Consider the following 20580-nt stretch of genomic DNA (forward strand, 5'->3'; position numbering starts at 1 on the left):
CCAGTTGTGGGTTAGGCCAGAGTCAAAACATAGGTGAGGCACCCTTTTCTTCTTGTTCCCTTTCTGCTATTCTCTCCCTCCCTCTCCTTTGGTCTCACTCTGCCACTCTTCCTCTGACCCAGTCCTCCCCCCCTGCCCATGTCTCTCTGTCACTTAGGCTGAGAAACAATTGCAGCCCTTTTCCCTTCCCCACCCCACCCCCACTAAGATTGCAACTCAGTTTTAACTACAACCTTTCCACGCTCCTTCGCTCCTTCGGACAACTTGCAGGTAGCTCTTCCTGAAAATTCCAAGGGTGTGACATTCTAGCTGCTGGAAAGAGCTGTTACAAATGGATTCTCTCTTATCAGATCCCAGTTTATGCAAAAGTCATAGGCCAACATGTGGAACTTTTGTGGCTAATGAGCCAGATCCTTATCACTTCCTGCTCTACCTTGGACAGGTGGGCGGGGCCACCCAACTGTCATTAATATGATGTCATATGTCTGCAGGTGATTGATTGGCAGATGGCTGTCCAACCTCTGCTTAAAAACCTCCAAGGAAGGAGAGTCCGCTACCTCCCGAGGGAAACTGTTCCACTGTCAAACAGCTCTTACTGTCTGAAAAGTTCCTCCTGATGTTTAGCCAGAATCGTAGAATTATAGAGTTGGAAGGGCCCAAAGAGTCATCTAGTCCAAACCCCTGTAATGCAGAAATCACAGTTTTCAACTTCAATACCTGAAGGCAGCCCTTTTCAGGGAAGTTTTTAATGTGTGATATTTTTGTATCTGACTTTTGTTGGAAGCCGCCCAGAGTGGCTGGGGAAATCCAGCCAGATGGGCGGGGTACAAATAATAAATATTATTATATTATTATTAAACAGCACTTTCTCCAGTGGAGACAGGTCACACCAGGTCTAAATGGGAAGAAGCCACCAATTTGCAAACAATTTGCAGCCAGCCCCTGACTCACAACTCTATCACATACCTATTGGGAAATCTGTTCTGACTAGCTGGTCAAAGTAACATTCCCCCTCCCCTTTCTCACTGAGCAAGATAAAAATGAATTGAATAATCTAGCAAATTACAATCTTACATAATCATGATCCAGGAAGTCAATCCGATTGCAAGCACTCTTGGTTGGGGGGGGGGAGAGAGAGAGAGAGAGAGAGAGAGAGCCTGGCTTGATCTGCTCAACTCATGAAGCAGCAATTTCACTGTGAGTGATGTGAGTTTTGTGTATTACTGGTAACTAGTTCGCTGTCCCAGATACCCAAAGATGGAATCAAATTCTAGCTCACTCATGGACCCACTGTCTCAACCAAGATAATGCTCCGCAGTTTCCACTCCCCACCCTTAGAATAGCAGCAAAAGACACCTGACACAGACCTGGTTCACATTTTAAGGAGAATGCCCATTTTGACAATCAAATCTTACAGAAACTCTGTGGTTAATAAAAACCAAAGGCAGCCTTGTGTGAATGAGTCTAATGCAAGCAGTCAAGTTTCTTGCAAGCCTGGCTCTGCCAGCTGGGTGCATCAGCTCACTGCCTGGCGGGGGACGCCAGGACACGTGCCCCAGCTGATGACCTCAGGGTGCTCCAGGCTAGCACGAGGAGCTGCATGCTGGAAACAAAGGCCAGAGAGGCTCCCTTTCCTGCTTGCACATCATGGCTGCAGTCTGACTTTGCCCCAGTTAGAACCTTCCGCTTAGACATGCGTCACAAGGGCAAGAAAAACATGCATCCAGCAAAGAAAGGGAAAGGAAATTAATTGGTCGCTCTGCAAGAAGAGTGAAAGGAAGGAGATGATCCAGGAACCAGGGATGGTGGTGTGAAGATTTCCCCTTCATCATGTGATGCAGAAGACCCCCAAGTGCAGTTTGTGCTGCAATGTATTGTCAGAAGCTGGAGTCAGGAGTAGGTCAGCGGTGTCAGTGAATCTGACTCTTTATTCAAAGAAACCAAAACAGTGCAGGCTTAATGATCACAGCCACTCTTCCCAGTAGATCTTACCCTGATAAGGAAGCAGTTAGGACTGAAGGTCTTCCCACAGTTCTCTTACGTTTCATCCTCCCCCCCCCCAGTCCTTACCAAGCAATCTGAATCTCCATTGGCTTGTCTGTTTTTGCTCCTCCCTCTTCATACCTCGTCTGGTTCTGGGGAGAGAAGAGCTGGTGACCACCACCAGTCTCCTGGCTTCTTCCCCACGGGGTTCCCTTGAGGGGTTCCCTGGCTGGTGCCTCCCACCACTCCTCAGCATCCAGCTAGTCCATGACATGCATCAGCAAAAAGCCAGAGAAGGGGAGAAGGGGAGATGATGGGCTGGTGGGAAGGACCATTCAGCCTGGAGTTGCCAACTGGAATCCCTGCCCATGTCTTCTCCTTGCCCTGGTTGCATTCATAATGCACAGGCAGCCTAAGAAGAGCTCTTCTGGATCAGGCCAATGGCCCATCTAGTCCAGCATCCTGTTCTCATTCTTCATGGCCATTGCACACTGCGTTGACATCTTCATTGAGCTATCCACTACCATCTCAAGGTCTCATTCCTGATCTGTCTCATGGCCAATTCAGACTTCATGAGCATATCTCATAGATTTATAGAGTTGGAAGGGACCCTGAGGATTGTATTTGTTGCCAGCCTGTTGTTCACACTGTGGGGAAGGACCGCAGCTTAGTGACAGAGCACCTGCCTTGCACGCAGAAGCTCCCAGGTTCATTCCCTGGCATCTCCTTGCAGGGCTGGGACAGAACCCTGCCTGAAACCCTGGAGAAGCTGCAGACAATCATTGCATACAATACTGAGCTAGATGAATCAATGGCTTGACTTAGTGTAAGTCCTATGTTCCGTGTGCAAGATCCAGTTGTTGTTTTTAATACTCTGCTTTTCCAAGGACGCCTTGTGGGGCACAAGAGGACAGCAGCACCAAGGGAGACTTGCTTGTGATGAAGGAGCCACTGCAGCTCACAGAAGGCACCTTCATGTCACCTCACAGCCCAATCCTTTCCAAGGACACATGATTTAATGTATTTTAATATTTGTTGGAAGCCGCGCAGATGGGTGGGGTACAAATACATCATCATTATTATTATTATTATTATTATTATTATTATAATTAATTAATTAATTAATTAATTTTCCAGTTATACCAGCCCAGATCGCACATGTATGAGCTCTTCACTTGAACATCAGCAGCCAAGTACGTGGACCACAGAAAACATTGGAGGTGAAATTTTAGTGTCACCCAGGGAGACACAGGAGACACCACTGAAATCTGAGAGACCAAAGTCCGTCTCTGACCAGCCCCATGGATGTCTTATGACAGACTGGCTGCACCTTTTCGCATGTACTGCTAAACCCATCCTGGGCTTTGGGTTTATATTGCTTTATCACCTGATTGCAAAGCTTCCTGTTTGTTTGTCTCATGTTGAATCACATTTTGTTAGTTTTGGTGCAGTTTCTGTTCTACCCTCCTAGTTTTGTAACATCTGCAGATTCGATGAGGATTCTACCCCTTGATCAGTGGATCATTTCACAATCCTGCAGTACCACACAGAAGACAGGTTCTAGACTGCAGCACTATAATAACCTCATCACACACAACTTTTTATTCTTTAGGAAGCTGCCTTACACTGAGTCAGATCACTGGGTACATCTAGCTCAGTACTGCCTACACTGACTGGCAGCAGCTGTCCAGGATTTCAGGCAGGAATCTCTCCCAATCCTACCTGGATTGCAGCGGGGATTGAACCTGGGACCTTCTGCTTGCAAGGTTTTGGAGGCAGGACGGGATGGCTAAGTGAGACAATTATTTATGTTTTTTTTAAGCATTTCTAGCCTGTCCTGGTTCTGGCACTGCTTGCATCCAAGGCAGCTTCAGAAATACCTTGTTTTAAATAGGCCATTTCCTTTCTCTTTCTCTGCCTCAACTGCAGCTGCTAATTTTTAGTGCTCAGTTTTGCAAACAAACAAACAAACACAACAACCTGGAAACATTGACATTCCAGAGTGACTAATTCAATCGCCTCTGGTCTTTGAGTCCTCACTGACTTATTCAAGAACTCCCAGCAACATTCCTCTAGGTGCCTCCAATAGGATATTGTTTCCTTTGTCTATTTACATTTCTTCAGCAGTGAGCCAAGAGAGCTGCTTGCGCTGCTCTGCTCTGCTCCTGCTTTGTTAAAGCAAACAGCCGTTCCACTTTCCTCCAGGGATCAAAGGAAAATATAGCATGCACACACACATCCACCCACAAAATGTGTTGCAAGCCATGGGGGGCGGGAGAGAGAGTAGCAACTGGGGATTCTTTAGCTGTGACCCTTTGGGTCCCTTCCAACTCTAGATTCTGAGATTAAAGATGCAGCTGCAAAATGAATTTATAAGGCAACCATCCAATGAAACTGCTGGGGAAATGATGAGGGATGCTGGTGGTGGCGACTTATTGACAGTGGGGAGTGGGGGGTGAGCGGGGCTGGAAAAGGAGTGGACAAATTCCTGCGGAAGATTACTAACTCTGCCGTGACAGCAAATGCAGCCTTTCCCAACCAGTGTTTTGAACTGCAACTCCCACCAGCCACAGCATCTCACAGCCACGCTGGTTGGGGCTGGTGGGAGATGTAAAATACCCGGAGGGCACCAGGCTGAAACCACCACAGCCAGGAACAGTCTACCCCTGAATACCAGTTGCTGGAGGGCAAACAGCAGGAGGGGCACTTGTCCCCATGCCCTTTGCCTGGGCTTTCCAGCAGTGCCTGGCTGACCCTTGGAAGCACAAGGCTGGATCTGGCAGACACACCTTGATGTGATTTTCTTGCAAAGGCAACCAGAAATCATTCTCTCCTGCCGTTTCCACATGACAGCAAGTGGATTCATATTGGCAAATCTGTAGGAGATGGGTTTATCCATGGCTGTGGGCAAGAATAGCAAAATGGAGGTGCCATCTCTCTCCCAAAGGAAACTTACAGCGTAATACATAATACTTTCCCACCATATGTTGAACTTGTTTTCTCCCTCCGTTAATTAATGGTAACCAGGAAACCACTTCCAGAAAGAGGTCCCTGGAGTAGAAGAACTAGTAATTATGCCTGGAAAACATGAGATGAATATGATGAAAAGTTGGTGATTGATTCTTTATTTATGTATAGCCATTTCCATATGACTTGAAGCAATTTACAGGCATAACATACAAGCAGCTGAAATGGCATTAAAGAGAACAAGAAACAACTGATGGGTTTGAAAACAATACAAAATGTGCACCCAAGGCAGAGAAGGAGACCTTTCAGTCAACTGGATAAAAACATCTTCCTTGGTTTCTGGAAAGTCCTGATAGTGTGTGCCTGGCATATCTCAACAGTGGATGCTGTTCCACAAAACAGGGGCCATCACATTGAAAGCCCTGCTCCGCATTCCTGTGGGGAAGGCAGAGATCGTTTGGGGACTTAAACAGACATTCTTCTGCAGAAAACAGTGACCTCTTAGGTATTTTTATTTTTATTTTTATTGAATTTATATACCACCCTGGAGGTCTCAGGTATAGAAAGAATAACACGGTGAACATACTGATATATACATTTATATGTAGCCCATAAATGAAGAGATGTAAAAAAGAGGGTGCAAAAGGATATTGGTAGGAGAATCTACTTATTCAGCCTGTATTAAGAAAGTGTCAAGAAGTTTGTGTAGGGAAATGTGACTTAATTTCTGAGCATGGGTAAAACTAAGGCTCCATATAAGCCTGTGCAATTGATAGTCCTGTGGACTCCCCTACAGCTGCTGTTATTCTGACCAAATAAAAAGCTGTCTTAAACATTGCAACTGGAGTGGATAATTGAAGAAAATCCACGACAGCATTTTCTCAAGAGACGCCAGCAGAAGAACCTTAGCTTATCAGCTTTACATGAAGCAATGGTGTAGTGGGGGGGGGGCGGGGGGCAATGGCCCCAGGTGCAAAATTATGAGGGGGCGCAACCAGGCTCCCTGCTGAGCTCCTGCTGCCTTTTGAAGATGTGGGGAGGCAAGCCACACCTGGGCTGGGCCTTGGCGCTTCGGGGCTGGGGTGGTGCCCCCTTCCCCTCAGATGCCCGCATGTACGAGGGCTCGCCCATTCTTCGAGGTGGCAAGGATGGAAGTGGAGGGGTCTGGGGATTGCTGGGCACAGTGGCTGAGGCCCAGGCCAGGGAGGAAATTGCTCCTGTGGAGGGGAAGGGCGGCAGCGCCACCCCCTCCGAGAAGGAGGAAGAGGAAGGCGGGAAAGTGCCCAAGAGGGGAAGCCCCCTCCCAGCTGCACGTCTCCCCCCCAGCTGCCCTATCCACCAGGGGGCACAACATTTGTCCCGCCCCAGGTGCTGCGACCCATGCTATGCCACTGGCATGCAGAAAGCCCCAGGTGCCTCCAGGTAGGACTCAGAATGCCCTCTGCCTGAGACTCTGAGAAACTGCTGCCAGTCAGTATTAACTAGTTGGTCCAATGGTCTGACAGACTATATAAATCAGCTTCCAGTAAGGAAGAGTCCAGCCAGGAGTGTCCAGTGTCACAAGAGCAGGACACTCCTCTGCCAACCTGCTTCCTTCCTCTCCAGACTCCAGTCCTCCACCCCCTGGACTAGTGGTCTTCTCCGTGCCCCAACTTCATCTCCCCCAACCCTGCTAGGACCCCCCCCCCCAGCGTCACCCAGGCCCAGCTCCCTGAGATCCTCAGGATCTGACTACCCTCTTCATGACATCTCCTTGGGACCTGCGGCACTTGCCCATTTCTTTCTTTTCTTTAAAAATATGTGAAGGGCAGACCTCGGTGACCTTCTGGAGAAAAATAGGAAAAATGATATCCAAAGAATGCCCAGCGACCACCGCCATGTCAAAGCTCTTGGATAATGTTTTCACTTAAATGGCCCAGAGTAGACCCTAATCTTTGCCCTTTACTTAATTCTTATCTAGAAGATAAAGCTCACCATTTTATGGCTGTATCCAGCACTTGACACAAACATAATTTCTTTGAAGGAGGAAACCCAAGGACAAGTAAGATTTGCCAGGTGTGTGTGTGTGTGTTAAATCTTTGCTCTACCATAACGTCTGATAATGTGACCACCCACGTTCTGTCTGTTGACCATCTCCATCTGGACCACACAGCCAGGGGAGCCGGGGCAGGAGGGCCATCAGAAAGCAGAGAGGCAGAGGGAGGCACCAGCCTGTTGGGGAACAAGAGGCAGAGCATTGCAGGGGGTTGGGCTAGATCAGCCTTTCTCAACCTTGGGTCCCCAGATGTTGTTGGACTACAACTCCCATCATCCCTGACCACTAGTCTTGCTAGCTAGGGTTGATGGGAGTTGTAGGCCAAAAACATCTGGGGACCCAAGGTTGAGAACCACTGGGCTAGATGATCCTTTGGGGATCCTTCCAACTCTACAATTATATGACTCGGTGATTCTATGAAATTCACCAGCATGTCCCACTACAAAATCAACCTTGAATTGTGTATTTTAGAGTCTGAGTTGCATGTTTTAGACTGGACTGGGAAGGCAGGGCTGAGGGGAAAAGCTGGCCTGATAATGAAGCTGTCGTGCCTGCATAGGTCAAAGGGCTGTAGGGACTGTCCGGAAGACCACCTGCTGTTCAAAACTGGCCACTACCCCACTGGAGTGGGCCAAGAGAGGAGAGGCCCTCTCCTGTTAAATATTAGGCAAGGAAGCACTGATGAAAGACCGCCTTCTTTCTTCGAAGCCTTTTAAATACAGTGGTACCTCAGGTTATGAACTTAATTCATTCCGGAAGTCCGTTCTTAACCCGAAACCGTTCTTAACCTGAGGCGCACTTTCACTAATGGGGTTTCTTGCTGCTGCTACACTGCTGGCGCACAATTTCTATTCTCATCCTGGGGCAAAGTTCTTAACCCGAGGTACTATTTCCGGGTTAGCGGAGTTTGTAACCCGAAGTGTTTGTAACCTGAAGCGTTTGTAACCTGAGGTACCACTGTAGAGATGCCTATCCCAGGTTGCATCTGTATCAGACTTGAGATTGTTTTCATAGGTTCTTCTATTAATCATAGAAATGCAGAGTTGGAAGGTTCCCCAAAGGGTCATGTAGTCTAACTCTCTGCAGACAGTGCAATAAACCATGGATGAAGCCAGGATTTTTTTTGGGGGGGGGGCAGGAAACCCTCCTGTCATCATCCTCTGCCTGGCTCTGTCTAGCAGATTCGGAATGAAATGTCTCGACAAGTTGTTTTAAATTACTTTCTTTTGACCCCAATTGCTCAGGAATATCTGTCAAAATCTTTCATAATTGGAAGACCAGGAAGTTAAATAAAAAATTAACACCAGGCAGTACCTTTCGTGTAGTTAATGAGTATATTTTGCAAAATTACAAAGAATATGCCATTTTCCATCTTATCTTTAAAAAAACAAAACTAAAGGGTTTTTTAATTATTTGCTGAAAACCTTTCCAGCATTTCCTTCTCCAATTCCTCCTCTTTTCCAGTGCAGTTTTTCTGCACACACTGAGATGCCCCCCCCTGTCCTCATCAACCTTGGCCAGGTCTTTACTCTCCTCCACAAGGTACTGAATGACTGCATGGCTAAGCAAGAGAGATGAGCAGAGCCTTTTTCATGGAAAAAGATTTTCACCTCTCTTACTAGGTCTGCTATGTTCCTTAGGATTATTCCAAAGTGACACCTGTCCCTATTGGTGGAATTCATGCTGCCGATGTTCTTATCATTAATCACTTTGGGATGTTTTGTGGAAAGCAATTCATAACTTTTTAAAAATTTATTTCTTCCATTTATATCGCACGTCTCCCCCTGGGAGCTCAAGGTGGCCACATGGCTCTCCCCTCTTCATTTTCTCCTCACAACGACCCTGTGAGGTAGGTTCAGCTGAGAGACAGTGACTGGCACCGTCAGGTGAGCTTAATGGCTCTGTGGAGATAAGTGAAGTAAGTACCGGTAAATAAAAAAGTGCTCCCTTCAAAGTGGTGCTAAAGCTGGCCTGCACCGGTGGGGTTTGTGCGAAGGAGCAGGCTCCCCGCTTTCCCACTCCAAATGATTGCAACTGTGTGAACTGAACACCTGAACTGAGCTACTATTTCTCTCTATGCTGGGAAAACGTTCACCTGCTGTTTTCTGGAGGTTGACCTTCTCTTAAAGGCGCAGGGCCGCTTTTCTCCGAATCAGCTGGCAGCCCTGGCCACGCATAATTGCCATGCATGCAGTCAAACTGTCTCAGAGCAAGTTTCTCCTTCTTATAGGCTTAGAAGCAACGAGGGTTTTTGGGCTGGGTGGGGCACAAACCCCCCTGCAGGAACATGTGCAACACAGAAAGGACCCCCCCGTCAGCACCCGGTGCGCTGCGCCACCCCAGCCCAAGAGGAAGAGGCGCGTGCAGGTCTGCATGCCTGAGAGATGCAATGAGCTGAGAGAATCGGAGAGGCGCATTCGCCCGGAGATGTCCTACTCCGGCTGAAACAAAGGCAGTTATATAAGCCCTTGCAACAGTTAAGCACACTCCTAGCATTGGGCAGTGCGCTGCTGCCACCTAAGGTGGAATCTGCTCAGAATGCAGCTGCGGCACCAGGCAGAAGCCTGGCTAGGGCCACGAGGTGTGCAGGAGTCTCAGAAGGACCCAGCCGCTCTCTTTCAGGGAGAATCTCGACGGGGCTTGCTTTGGCTGCCACTGAAACAGCACGGTGGGGCCGTCTCCCATTGTCCCTGGCAAAGGGCTTCGTGGAGGTGCAGCAGGATACCATTCAGCCAGCCAGCCCTCCCAGCTGCCATCGCCTCCCCAGAGGGATAGGTCAGACTTTGCCCACCTAGTGCCGCCCCCCAGATGTTGGGCTACAGCAGCTGCGCTGGCTGGGGTTGACAGAAGCTGCAGCTGATGTTGATACAGTCAGTGCATTCTAGCTCAGCTCACATCTATGAGTCACAGTTACAGGAAGGTAGCCGTGTTGGTCTGCCATAGTCAAAACAAAATAGAAAATAAAAAAATTAAAAAATCCTTCAAGTAGCACTTTAGAGACCAACTAAGTTTGTTCTTGGTATGAGCTTTCGTGTGCATGCACTGAAGAAGTGTGCATGCAAACAAAAGCTTATACCAAGAACAAGCTTAGTTGGTCTCTAAGGTGCTACTTGAAGGATTTTTTTATTTTATATTTTGTTTTGACTATGAGTCACAGCAAAGGCTATATTGCACCCCAGCACCAGAAGCTACAACACTGGGCACACCTCCACAAAGGAACAAGCACACCCTACGCCAATCGCGACCTCTCACCGCCAAGGAAACACAAGCGAACAACAGAGAACCAACACAAACGATGCTGACACCAAATCCTACATATACTAAGGAAAAAAGAAACATCGCCCCCCATCCCACCCACCTCCTCCCCCCCCCTTTCTGCCTAATGTCTCAACAACCAAAATTGATCTGTAAAAATGTTACATGGAAAAATGCGAGAGACATTGTACACTTGTAAACCAAGAAAATCTCTAATAATAATAATAATAATAAAAAACACTGGGCACACCTGGGGGGGGGCAAAGCTAGAAGAGGCTACTGAAGTCTCCTGGGCCTTTAACAGCTAAAGAGAAATCCTCAGGTGTGGTTTTTTTCAACACAGGTTTTCAGTGATTTGGAAGCCTTCATTAGGGCAAGCAGGCAATCACCTGAGATATACTGGTACCTGTACTGGACAACTTTCTGGGCTGAGGAAAACAGGTAGCCAAGGGGACTGCTGGTTTCTTCACGCTTGTAAGTAAAGGGTCCACTTCAGGGTTTCCTAATGCCTAGCGGTGGTGGCAGAGTACTTGTCAACTTCTCTTGAAGTATGTAGAGCCCTGCAGGATGAGACTCAGGGTCACCCCCTTTTTCAGCAGCAGAGAAAGGAGGTGTTATAATGTTTAGCCCTGGTAGGTAGGATTTAGAGAGAGACTGGCCCCATCTGTGTGTTTATGTATTCTGTACCCTTCGTTAAGCTCTTGCAAGAGTGTGTAATTTTAACGAAAATTATTTTAAATGGAGAAACGCCACAGGCCAGCCTAAGATTAAGACTTCCTGCAACTCTGGGGAGGGGGGTGGCTTTTATGAGTGCTTTCCCAGTAGGATTCCCTCTCCAGAGGAGTGTGGGGTACTTTTCTTTCCAGCTTCCATTGGCTGCTAAAACTGCACCTTTTGAAAACTGAAGAATTGTATTTTTGTGTTCTCCCTGTAATGTGTAGTATGGAATTACTGTTTTGGGGCTAGAGTGTGGAATTTTGTTTAACTGTATCGTGTACCTGAGACTTTTCTGGCGTAGGGAAGGTATCAGTACAAGAAGAAACCAGCAGAGAAAAGCAGGTTGGATTTAAAAATCTGGGAAATTGAGAAAGTCTTTGGCACTGACAGGACACCCAAGTAGTAGTTTTTCCTCCTTCCTTCCTAATGGTGGAACTCATGGACATCTAGTGATGCTGATGGTTGGAAGATGCAGGACAGATAAAAGGAAGTCTTCCTTCACTCAGTGCACGGTTAAACTATGGAACAGACTCCCACAAGAGACAGCGGTGGCCACAAATCTAGATGGCTTTAAAAGAAGATTAGTCAAATTCACAGAGGAGGGTTAGTGATGGCTGCCAGGCATGGTGTCTATGCTGTTCCTCCACAGTTCTTGTTGTTGACAGAAATGCTTCTGAATACCAGTGGAAACCACAGCAGGGGAGGGTGGTCTTGCATTCAAATCCTGCCTGCTGGTTTCCCACAAGCATCTGGTGGGAAAATGTGAAGCTGAGGGGCTAAGAAGCCTCATTCTGTGGTAGAAGACATACAGGTGGGTAATCTAAAGGGGAGACCCTCTTTGTAGATGGTTTTGCTACACTTCTTTCAAACACCAGTATGCCAGTTCTGCTGTATTTGGGGGCACTCCTGCCAAGTGAGGCCACAAATATCTGCCTTAAAATGTGGCCCAAGCAGCACTATTGCCACTTGTCATGGCTAGGGCATGTTGAATTTTTCGACTTTCAAATCCTCCGAATGAGGCGTGCTAAAAAGTTGGAACATGACTTGAGAATTCAAAAGATATTTTGATTATTTAGTTTTGCTTAGTAAGTAAATTTGTGTAAAATTGCAAAGAAATGATTAAAAATGATTGCAAATTACTTGCAGCTATATTCTATATTAATTTTATTTATTTATTTATTTATTTATTTATTTATTTAGTATTACCTGACATTTTCAGAATGTGAAATTATAATTCTTTGGTTTTCTGAAAGCAGTTGATGTGCTTCTTCATCAAACGTAGATTTGCCAAGATAAATGTTTCCCATTCACAAAAATTATAGCAGATTTGGATTCCTCACACCCCAAAGTATATTTTTAAGATCACACCTCATGCAGTTTGGAGCCCCTGCACAATGAGTTCTGTTGAAGATCTTCATACGTGGGAAAGTGGTCCTAAGCTTTAAAGGTAAAAATCTACACTTTGCATAGAGCCCAGAAATGAACTGGGATCTGATGCAATTGGCACCATACTCATCATGCCCAGCACCAACTTGACACCCTTGCAGGTATCCTTTGGCCTAAAGTTCAGTTTCTGAACCATCTTAAAGAGCAGCCCCATGTACCCCACATTACAGAAGTCTAGCCAGAGTATGAATGACTGATTCCAGGCTGTCCAGGAGTCACAGCTGGCAGTAAAAGGAATTGGTGCCACATGGGCAATCTGTGCCGCCAGTAACATAGGTCAGCGGTTCCCAAAGTGGATGGTGCTGCCCCCTGGGTAGGACTGCCGGTGGGTGGGTAGGTGTGATGCTAAGAGGCAAGGGGGCGGAGTGGGGGGCGCTTGGAGGTGTAAATGACTACCAGACTTTGAACTGCTGGTATCGTTGGGTCAAGTTCATCACTTTTCTTGAATTAATTAAAAACAGTTTTAATTGGATTTTTAATAAATGTGCAATTAATTGTTACTCCTTTGCATGTTACTATGCTAATATCTTCCTTAGTGGGTCAGGCAAACCACTGTTCTTAATAATGCTTTTGCTAGAGTACCAAGGGAACCAAGGGGGCAGGGGCCCCCAGAGGTTTGAGAACTCCTGACATAAATGGTCCCAGGAAGGGCACACACACCACATTCCAAACATGGGAGTGCAGCCCTGCCGATGAAACCTCAACAGGCAGTTTCCTCCCTATATGTTAAGAAAGGATTAGCTAGTGTCCTGGTGGTAGTTTTCAACCAGTGTGCCATGGCACCCTGGGGTGCCTTGAAGGATGGTCAGGGGTGCAGCGGGCAATACTGGCCCCTGTCCCTCTTTCCTTCCCTCCCTCCTTGGATGTCCTCTCACGTCTCTGCCTCCCAAAGGTTTGCACAGCTGTTTGTTGCAAAAGCCCTGGCTTGAAGCTCCCCTGGTGAATGGTTCCTCTGGGGCTGGCCAGGGGGTGCTTCCCAGGCCCCTGTGGGGCAGTGTGAGGAGGCACCTCTCTTTAGGATGGGGGTGGGGTGGGGAGCTGCTCAAAGGCCAGGGGCGGCAGCAGCGACTGCCCAGAGGACTCTCAAGGAGAGACTGAGGGAACACTCCACAAGGGAAGGTGTTTGAAAAAGGGTGAGATGATGCCGGCTCGGCAGGCAAGGGGTGACATAACTGGGCTCCTGAGCCCCACAGGGGAGCTGCAGAAAGAATGTAGTTGGTTAAGGGAGCCGTGCACTCAAAACGCTTAGAAACCTCTGCACTATATAAATACTGGAGGGTTGAGCAGCAGTCTCCTAGTGACACCTTCTGGAGTTTCTCATTCACTGCAGAAGCAGGACCACTGAAAGGCAGTGTTCCCTGTAGGCAAGTCAGAGCTTGTCCAGACTTCCTTTGGTGCCACATTTCTAGGCTCAGGTCCAGCCTTTAAAGCTCCATGTTTGAGCATTCTGGGGGGTTTTGTCCCTGCACTTTGCCCAGTTAAACCTGTGTTTTGCTGCTGAATCAGAGCAAACGGCAATAAGGTTTTCCATGGATTGCCATTAACTCAAATTAGGCAGTGAAATTCAGATTTTCCTGTGGAAAGCGCTGCCGCCGCAACAACAGCAGAACTGCTTGGACACGAGGCTTTAAAGCCTGGACAGCACAGCGCAAAAGGAAGTCTGGATGAGCCCCAATGTCTCTTATCCTGGAAGACACCAGGAGATCCACCTGGTCAGACTAGCCTCTGGGGCTGGTCAGGCTCAGGGATCAGCAAACTTTTTCGGACCTTGTGGGGGGCCGGACTACATTTTGAAAAAAATATATGAACGAATTCCTATGCCCCACAAATAACCCAGAGATACATTTTAAATAAAAGGGCACATTCTACTCATGTAAAAACAAGCTGATTCCCAGACTGCGGGCCAGATTTAGAAGGTGATTGAGCCGGATTCGGCCCCAGGGCCTTTGTTTGCCTACCCATGTACTAGCTGAATCCCTCTCCTAAGACTCATCATCCATGCAGCCTAATTGCAACAGGCCAAGATCTACTTTCCTGGGCCTGCTGCCCCCCCCCCACTGCTTTGTACTGCAACCCCAACCAACCACAGCCAGCACAACAAGAGGAGAAGACCCCCCCCCCACTCTGTCCAGCCTTCCCCCCCTCCATTCTGAATGTTCATAGGATTCCTTCTTCCTCTTCTGTCTGTCTTCTTCAGAGCGGAAAAAGAATACAGTGGTACCTCCGGTTAAGAACTTAATTCATTCTGGAGGTCCGTTCTTAACCTGAAACTGTTCTTAACCTGGGGTACCACTTTAGCTAATGGGGCCTCCCACTGCCGCCGCGCAGCTGTTGGGCGATTTCTGTTCTCATCCTGAAGCAAAGTTCTTAACCCGAGATACTATTTCTGGGTTAGCAGAGTCTGTAACCTGAAGCATCTGTAACCTGAAGCGTCTGTAACCCGAGGTACCACTGTATGCAGCTCAGGTGTAGGTGTGGAACACCTACACATGTAAACACGGACGATTTATCTTTATTACTGTGCACTTGTTGGTTCAAACTGGTTTGGATTTAAACACTTGTTGAACTCATTAGCAAAAACAGAGCTAAGGTTTTTTTTAATAGCTTTAGTTGAGCTAAGTTCATTTTAATTAACAGAGGGAAGAGATAAGGCCGATCATTTCGCGCTGCTAACAAATACATTGGTTATTTGCCTCAATGATGAAATTTAAAATGTTGGAGTGAATAAAGCAGTCTTATCTGACAAGCTGACAATAAGGGAAAGCTGCATTTAAGAATTTATAATAAAGAGCCAGTGTGCTATATTGGTTAGAGTGTAGGACTAGGGCCTGGGAGACCAAGATTCTAATCCTCAGTAAGCCATGATGCAACTCACTGGGTGACTTTGGGCCAGTCACTGCCTCTAGGCCCAACCTACCTCACAGGGTTGTTGTGAGGATTAAAGGAGGAGGGGGTGAAACATGTATGTGCCACTTCGAGCTCCTTGGAGAAAAACATGGAATATAAATGCAGTAAATGAATATATATAAACAACACAGCTGGTCGCTAGGGATGGAAGGGTCAAGTTTGGTTCTGTCAGAGCCTCATTTTTCCAATCTTACATTTGGCTCTCCACATTTCTGCAATTTCAGAGTTATCCCCCCCCCAAAAAAATAGCCCCCTGAAACTTCATCAGCATTTCAGTGCAAATTTGTCCTAATCAGCACATGTGTGTATGCAGCTTTGCATACAAACTAATGCACATATTTTAAAAAAAAACAATTCCCCCTAATATATTCACATTTGGTTTGTTCTGACAGATATATTTGTATGTAGGCTTCCCCCTGATTTGTGTATTTTCATAAATGCTTTTGGGCTGGAGAACTGCATTGCAAAATGTGGAAAAGTGCAAATTCCAAAAGTTAGCTGTGTTTTGGTCCTCTTTTTTTATAAAAAAGTGTGGATTTAAACATTAACTGAAGCAACTTCCTCCTCCATCCCTACCTGGTCCCCCATCCCTGAAATGGGTCAAGGTGAGTTGTACCTGCAGCTGATGACTCTCTTGCCATGACTAGGCTGCTCCCGATGACCATCAGCTCTGCTTTGTCATATCCAGGGAGTGAGGATGGCGAAGCAAGAAACCCAGCAGCTGCCTCAGCTCCTCCCGACACCTTCCGCTGTGCTCCTGGGTGAGATGCTGCATGAACAGTTTGGCCCCCTGCCTGTCATGGCTCCCATCACCCGAATGAAGAAGAACTCTGGTCTCTACCTTCCCACTGAGAACCGGGACCAGGTCCTGGGAAGGAGGCGAGCAGCAAACGCTAAAGAGAGAGAGAGGGTGAGCAGACAAAGGTTTGAGAGTGAGCCCTAAGGAACACACAGTAGAACTTAATTCCAAGGAGATGTCCACTGTATGAAGCCACAAGAGTTTCTGACCTCCTAGTTACAAAATAATAATAGAATAGTAGAGTTGTGTCATCTAGTCCAGGCTCCTGCAATGCAAGAATCCTGCCCAAGGCTGCCCCCGGGTGGGCTGAAACCACCAACCTTCTGGTTAACACTGACCCATTGCACCTCCTGCAAGGAATCTCAACTAAAGCATCCATGGCAGGTGGCCATCCAACCTCTGCTTAAAAACCACCAATTCTGAGGAAGTCCATTCCACTGTCAAAGATCCTCTTACCCTCAGAAAATTCTTCCTAATGTTTTGTCGGAATCTCCTTCCTTGCCATTTGAACCCATTGGTTCAGTCCTACTCTCTGGAGAAGGAAACAAGCTTGCCCCTCAGATATTTGAAGATGGCTCTCATAAATGAAAACATCTGCCAGTTTTAATGGGGCTTGACTCCAAAGGGAAACACCTGCAGCTGACAGCCTCTCCCATTCTGGCCTTCCAGATGCCTTGGACTACAACTCCTATCAGCACCAGCCAGCCTGGTCATATGATGCTGTGGCTGATGGAAACATGTCAGTTCTGGCTGGGGCTCATGGGAGTTGTATTCCCAGACACCAGGAAAGCAGCCGGTTGGGGAAAGGCTGTTCCAGAACTTTATGCTAAGAAATTCCTGGTCATGATGAGCATAAGGAAATCTGCTAATGATTGAAAAATACTTCCTGCTCTCTAGTCTTTTCTCTAGTTTTGTTCATGCAATTGGTGGGGTAATAATCTGAAACACACTTTAGCCTCCGAGGTGGTCAAAGGCTGAGTCAGAGTTTGATGTGAATGTTGCCAACGTTGACAAGTAAACAAGTGTGAAAACAGGTCATTTACTGAAGGCAACTGATGGTTTTTTGGTGGTGTGCAGGTGAATGTCAGGAATTACTGGATACTGGGGGCAGTTTTTCAATATTTACTCCGAGTAAATAAACCACTGAGCCTAGGGCTTGCCGATCAGAAGGTCGGTGGTTCGAATCCCTGCGACAGGGTGAGCTCCTGTTGCCTGGTCCCAGCTTCTGCTAACCCAGCAGTTCAAAAGCACATCAAAGTGCAAGTAGATAAATAGGTACCGCTCCGGTGGGAAGGTAAACGGCGTTTCCGTGTGCTGCTCTGATTCGCCAGAAGCAGCTTAGTCATGCTGGTCACATGACCCAGAAGCTGTCTGCAGACAAACGCCAGCTCCCTCGGCCTATAGAGCAAGATGAGTGCGCAACCCCAGAGTCCACGACTGGACCTAACTGTCAGGGGCACCTTTAACTTTACCTTTACATGGTAAAAGCCATTCTTCAGTGTTAAATTGTGGCAATGAGGATGACATTGGGCTCAAGATGTGACAGAAAATGGGGGAAGTGCCCAAATTTTCTGACTTTTCCCACTAGCCTCCCCAAAGATTAAGAATTACCAGTAATTGTCAACATTTGCCGTACCCCAGATAGATGGCCGTGGAAGCCTTGCAAGCTTTATGGAGTAGTCATTGCATTTTACAAGTTGATTCCTTGGGGCTTGGCAGGGAAAGAGATGTTCTTTTTTCTGTACCCAGGTGGCCATTCCTCAGTTTCCACCAGCCAATGCTTCCTGGAATATTTTGTAGGTCTTCTGGGGGAAGGACTGTGTCCTCCTGCCAATTCCTCCAGGAAAGCTGTCAGGACAGAGCAATAAAATAGGTTTATGCTCTTAGAGAGCACTCTTATCAGAAAATCAGCCATTGCTAACTGTTTACTCTAGATAGCTTGGGTAAACTTTGAGGAGGTTAATTCGGCAACCTAGTTGCATCAGACTTTGGCAGGAGGCAAATGGCGATAGCTTCTCAGGAGCTGAAGGGAGGCTGAAAGGCTCATAATATCATACTCATTCCACTTCTGTCTCTAGTAGGTATTTGTGTTGTGTCAAAAGTTAAAGACAAAAACAAGGCAAAATCTATTTAATTAAAGACAAAAACAAGGTGTGGGTGTGTAGGTGTGCGCACACGCGCAAACTGTATTTTAAAAGTGTGTTTTAATTGTTGTAACTGTTCTGGGGCCTTAGAGTGAATAGCAGATACCGTAATTAGAATAATAAAATTGTAGAGTTGGAGGGGATTCCAAGGGTCATCAGCTCCAACCCCCTGCAGTGCAGGAATCACAGCTAAATAATCCTAGACAGGTGGCCATCCAACCTCTATTTAAAAACATCAAATGGAGACGCCACCTTCTATTCTCGAACAGTTCTTACCATCAGAAAGTTATTCCTAATAATAATAGTAATGTGAAGTGAAACCTCTCCCAAACCACTTTCACCTCCCTTTAAAACTCTGCTGTCTTAAGTGTTGTTTGACACCCCTAAACCTGCAGCAATTACAGGAACAGCAACAGGATTATTAAGCATATGGCAAAACTGGAGTTTGAATCTCTGTCCCTCTGCCCTCAGGCCAAATCTTGAAAGTAAACAGAGGTGTCTATTGTGGGCCTCCAGTTTCTTTTGAGGCTCCATCTCCTATCACCCCTGACGGTTGGCCAAGTTGGGTTGGTGCTGATGGAAGTTAGTCCAGCATCTCATCTGTAGAGCCACAGGTTAGCCACCCCAATATCCTATCCAATTAGCAGGCAGCCAAATTGAAGAAAATGAGTCGTAATTTGGTTTCACGAACAAGTTAGTAAAAATGCACATCTGGAAGGACAAGTGATGGGAGGGAGGGGGGCTCTTCCCAACTGCTCATCACAGGATGAGTGCCAAGGAAGGAAAAATTTCTCCGGCTTGAAGGGCTCAGGAGACAGTAATCTCTTGGCTTTAATTGCTTGCTTTTTTAAAAAAACAACCCCACACACAGATAAAGAACTTGAACAGTTGCTTTTCCAAGCTCAAAGCTATCGTGCCACTGATTCCGAAGGACCGGAAGCCCAGCAAAGTTGATACGCTTAAAGCCACTGCTGAATACATTCGCCTGTTGCGCTTAATTTTGGAAGAAACTGGAGGGCGTGAGGTAGGAGCAAAACTAACTTTGCATCCCCCCCACCCCTGCCGAACTTATCTTTAGGCGCCAAGCGAAAACATTTCTCTGTAACCAGGCCTTTGGCCTTTAATTACCTGTGGCCTTTTAGAAGTGGGTGAGGTGTTTTAAAAACATTTTTTCCCTCCCCCAATGGTTTTAATGTATCTGTGTGCGGTGGGTAGGTTTCCTTGGGCCCGATAAAGAACCGTGCCACACTGTGTGGTCTGCTGAAGAACCTCCTGAGTTTGTTGCGAAACCCTGTGCTTTGCAGGTTCCAGGGCATCCCCTGGAATGCACCTGTGGAGCTCTGGCCCTGCTCATTGGGACACCTGTGGCACTTGAACAGAGGCTGCTCTCAAGCGGGTTAATGCAACACTGTCCTTCCCTGGAAAGCTACAAGCAGAATTGCAACTGGCTTTCCACAATGTGGGGTGATTGATTTGGGGTGGTGGAGGGTATACACCACGCTATGCTATGCCTAAATAAGTGGGTAGGGAAGGTACCTTTCTCCCCTCCCCATCATTAATTTTTCCTTGAAATAAATAATTGAATTTGCACTAAAGCACTTATGAGGCGATATCAAACTTTAGCCATACCCAGAATTGTACAGTGAACGCATTACATTCACTGGGTTTATTATTCGTTTATTTTATTACTTTAATATCCCACCTGAGTTCAAAGGGGCAGAGATGGTTCTCCCCCTCCTTACTTAATCCCCACAAAAAACCAGCTAATCCTCTGCCCATGAAATCATGCCAGCTCTTTCCCAAGCACCCCTTTCTTTGCAATGTGTGTCTCGCCACTGATCTGTTTTCCTTTCTGCTTCCACAAGCTGAAAGATGCAGCTGGGCACGGTCCTTCTGGGCCGTCTTCAGCGCCAGCACCGCTCGAAAGGTGCTTGCCAGCCAGCCCCACACCCCAGAGACCCAACAATGGCATCAAGACAGAAGATGGGGTGGAAATGGTGTGGGCAAACCCAGTGGGGCAGACCCCCATGTGGGCCTGGGAGGAAACACTTATTCCTACCTATGTGGGGATTGTGGAACTTCACACAACCGGATGACAGGTAAGGTTTTCTCCACGGCTTGGTTTTACCTTTTACCTTTCCAGTGGTTCCCAAAGTTGGCGGTGCCACCCTCCGTGGGGCAGTGGGAGCACTAAGAGGCAAGGGGGCGGCAGGGGGTGCTGGAGATGTAAATGACTCTCAGACTTTGAAGGCTAGTATTGCTGGACCATATGGAACTGGCTCAGCTAAATGGTTTTAATTAGATTTTGAATAAATGTGCAATTAATT

The 20580-nt window shown here is 47.0% G+C and overlaps 1 protein-coding gene across 1 annotated transcript; it reads left to right on the forward strand.

Annotated features, from left to right (window-relative positions):
- The first annotated feature begins 15940 nt into the window (after positions 1-15940).
- FIGLA (folliculogenesis specific bHLH transcription factor) lies at positions 15941-20349 on the forward strand. Its single transcript, XM_033159109.1, has 3 exons — positions 15941-16220; positions 19125-19277; positions 20119-20349. Exons 1-3 carry the CDS (start codon positions 16008-16010, stop codon positions 20347-20349), a joined length of 597 nt encoding a protein of 198 aa, XP_033015000.1. The 5' UTR covers positions 15941-16007.
- Positions 20350-20580: the final 231 nt, after the last annotated feature.

This window comes from Lacerta agilis, chromosome 8 (genome assembly GCF_009819535.1).
Source record: "Lacerta agilis isolate rLacAgi1 chromosome 8, rLacAgi1.pri, whole genome shotgun sequence".
Taxonomy (NCBI): domain Eukaryota; kingdom Metazoa; phylum Chordata; class Lepidosauria; order Squamata; family Lacertidae; genus Lacerta; species Lacerta agilis.

Excerpts from the sequence above, each read along its gene's own strand:
- FIGLA (XM_033159109.1), top strand. The coding sequence starts at position 16,008 with ATGGCGAAGCAAGAAACCCAGCAGCTGCCTCAGCTCCTCCCGACACCT. Across the intron at positions 16,221-19,124 it reads ACGCTAAAGAGAGAGAGAGG|ATAAAGAACTTGAACAGTTG; the intron begins GTGAGCAGACAA and ends CCCCACACACAG. Across the intron at positions 19,278-20,118 it reads AAGAAACTGGAGGGCGTGAG|CTGAAAGATGCAGCTGGGCA; the intron begins GTAGGAGCAAAA and ends TGCTTCCACAAG.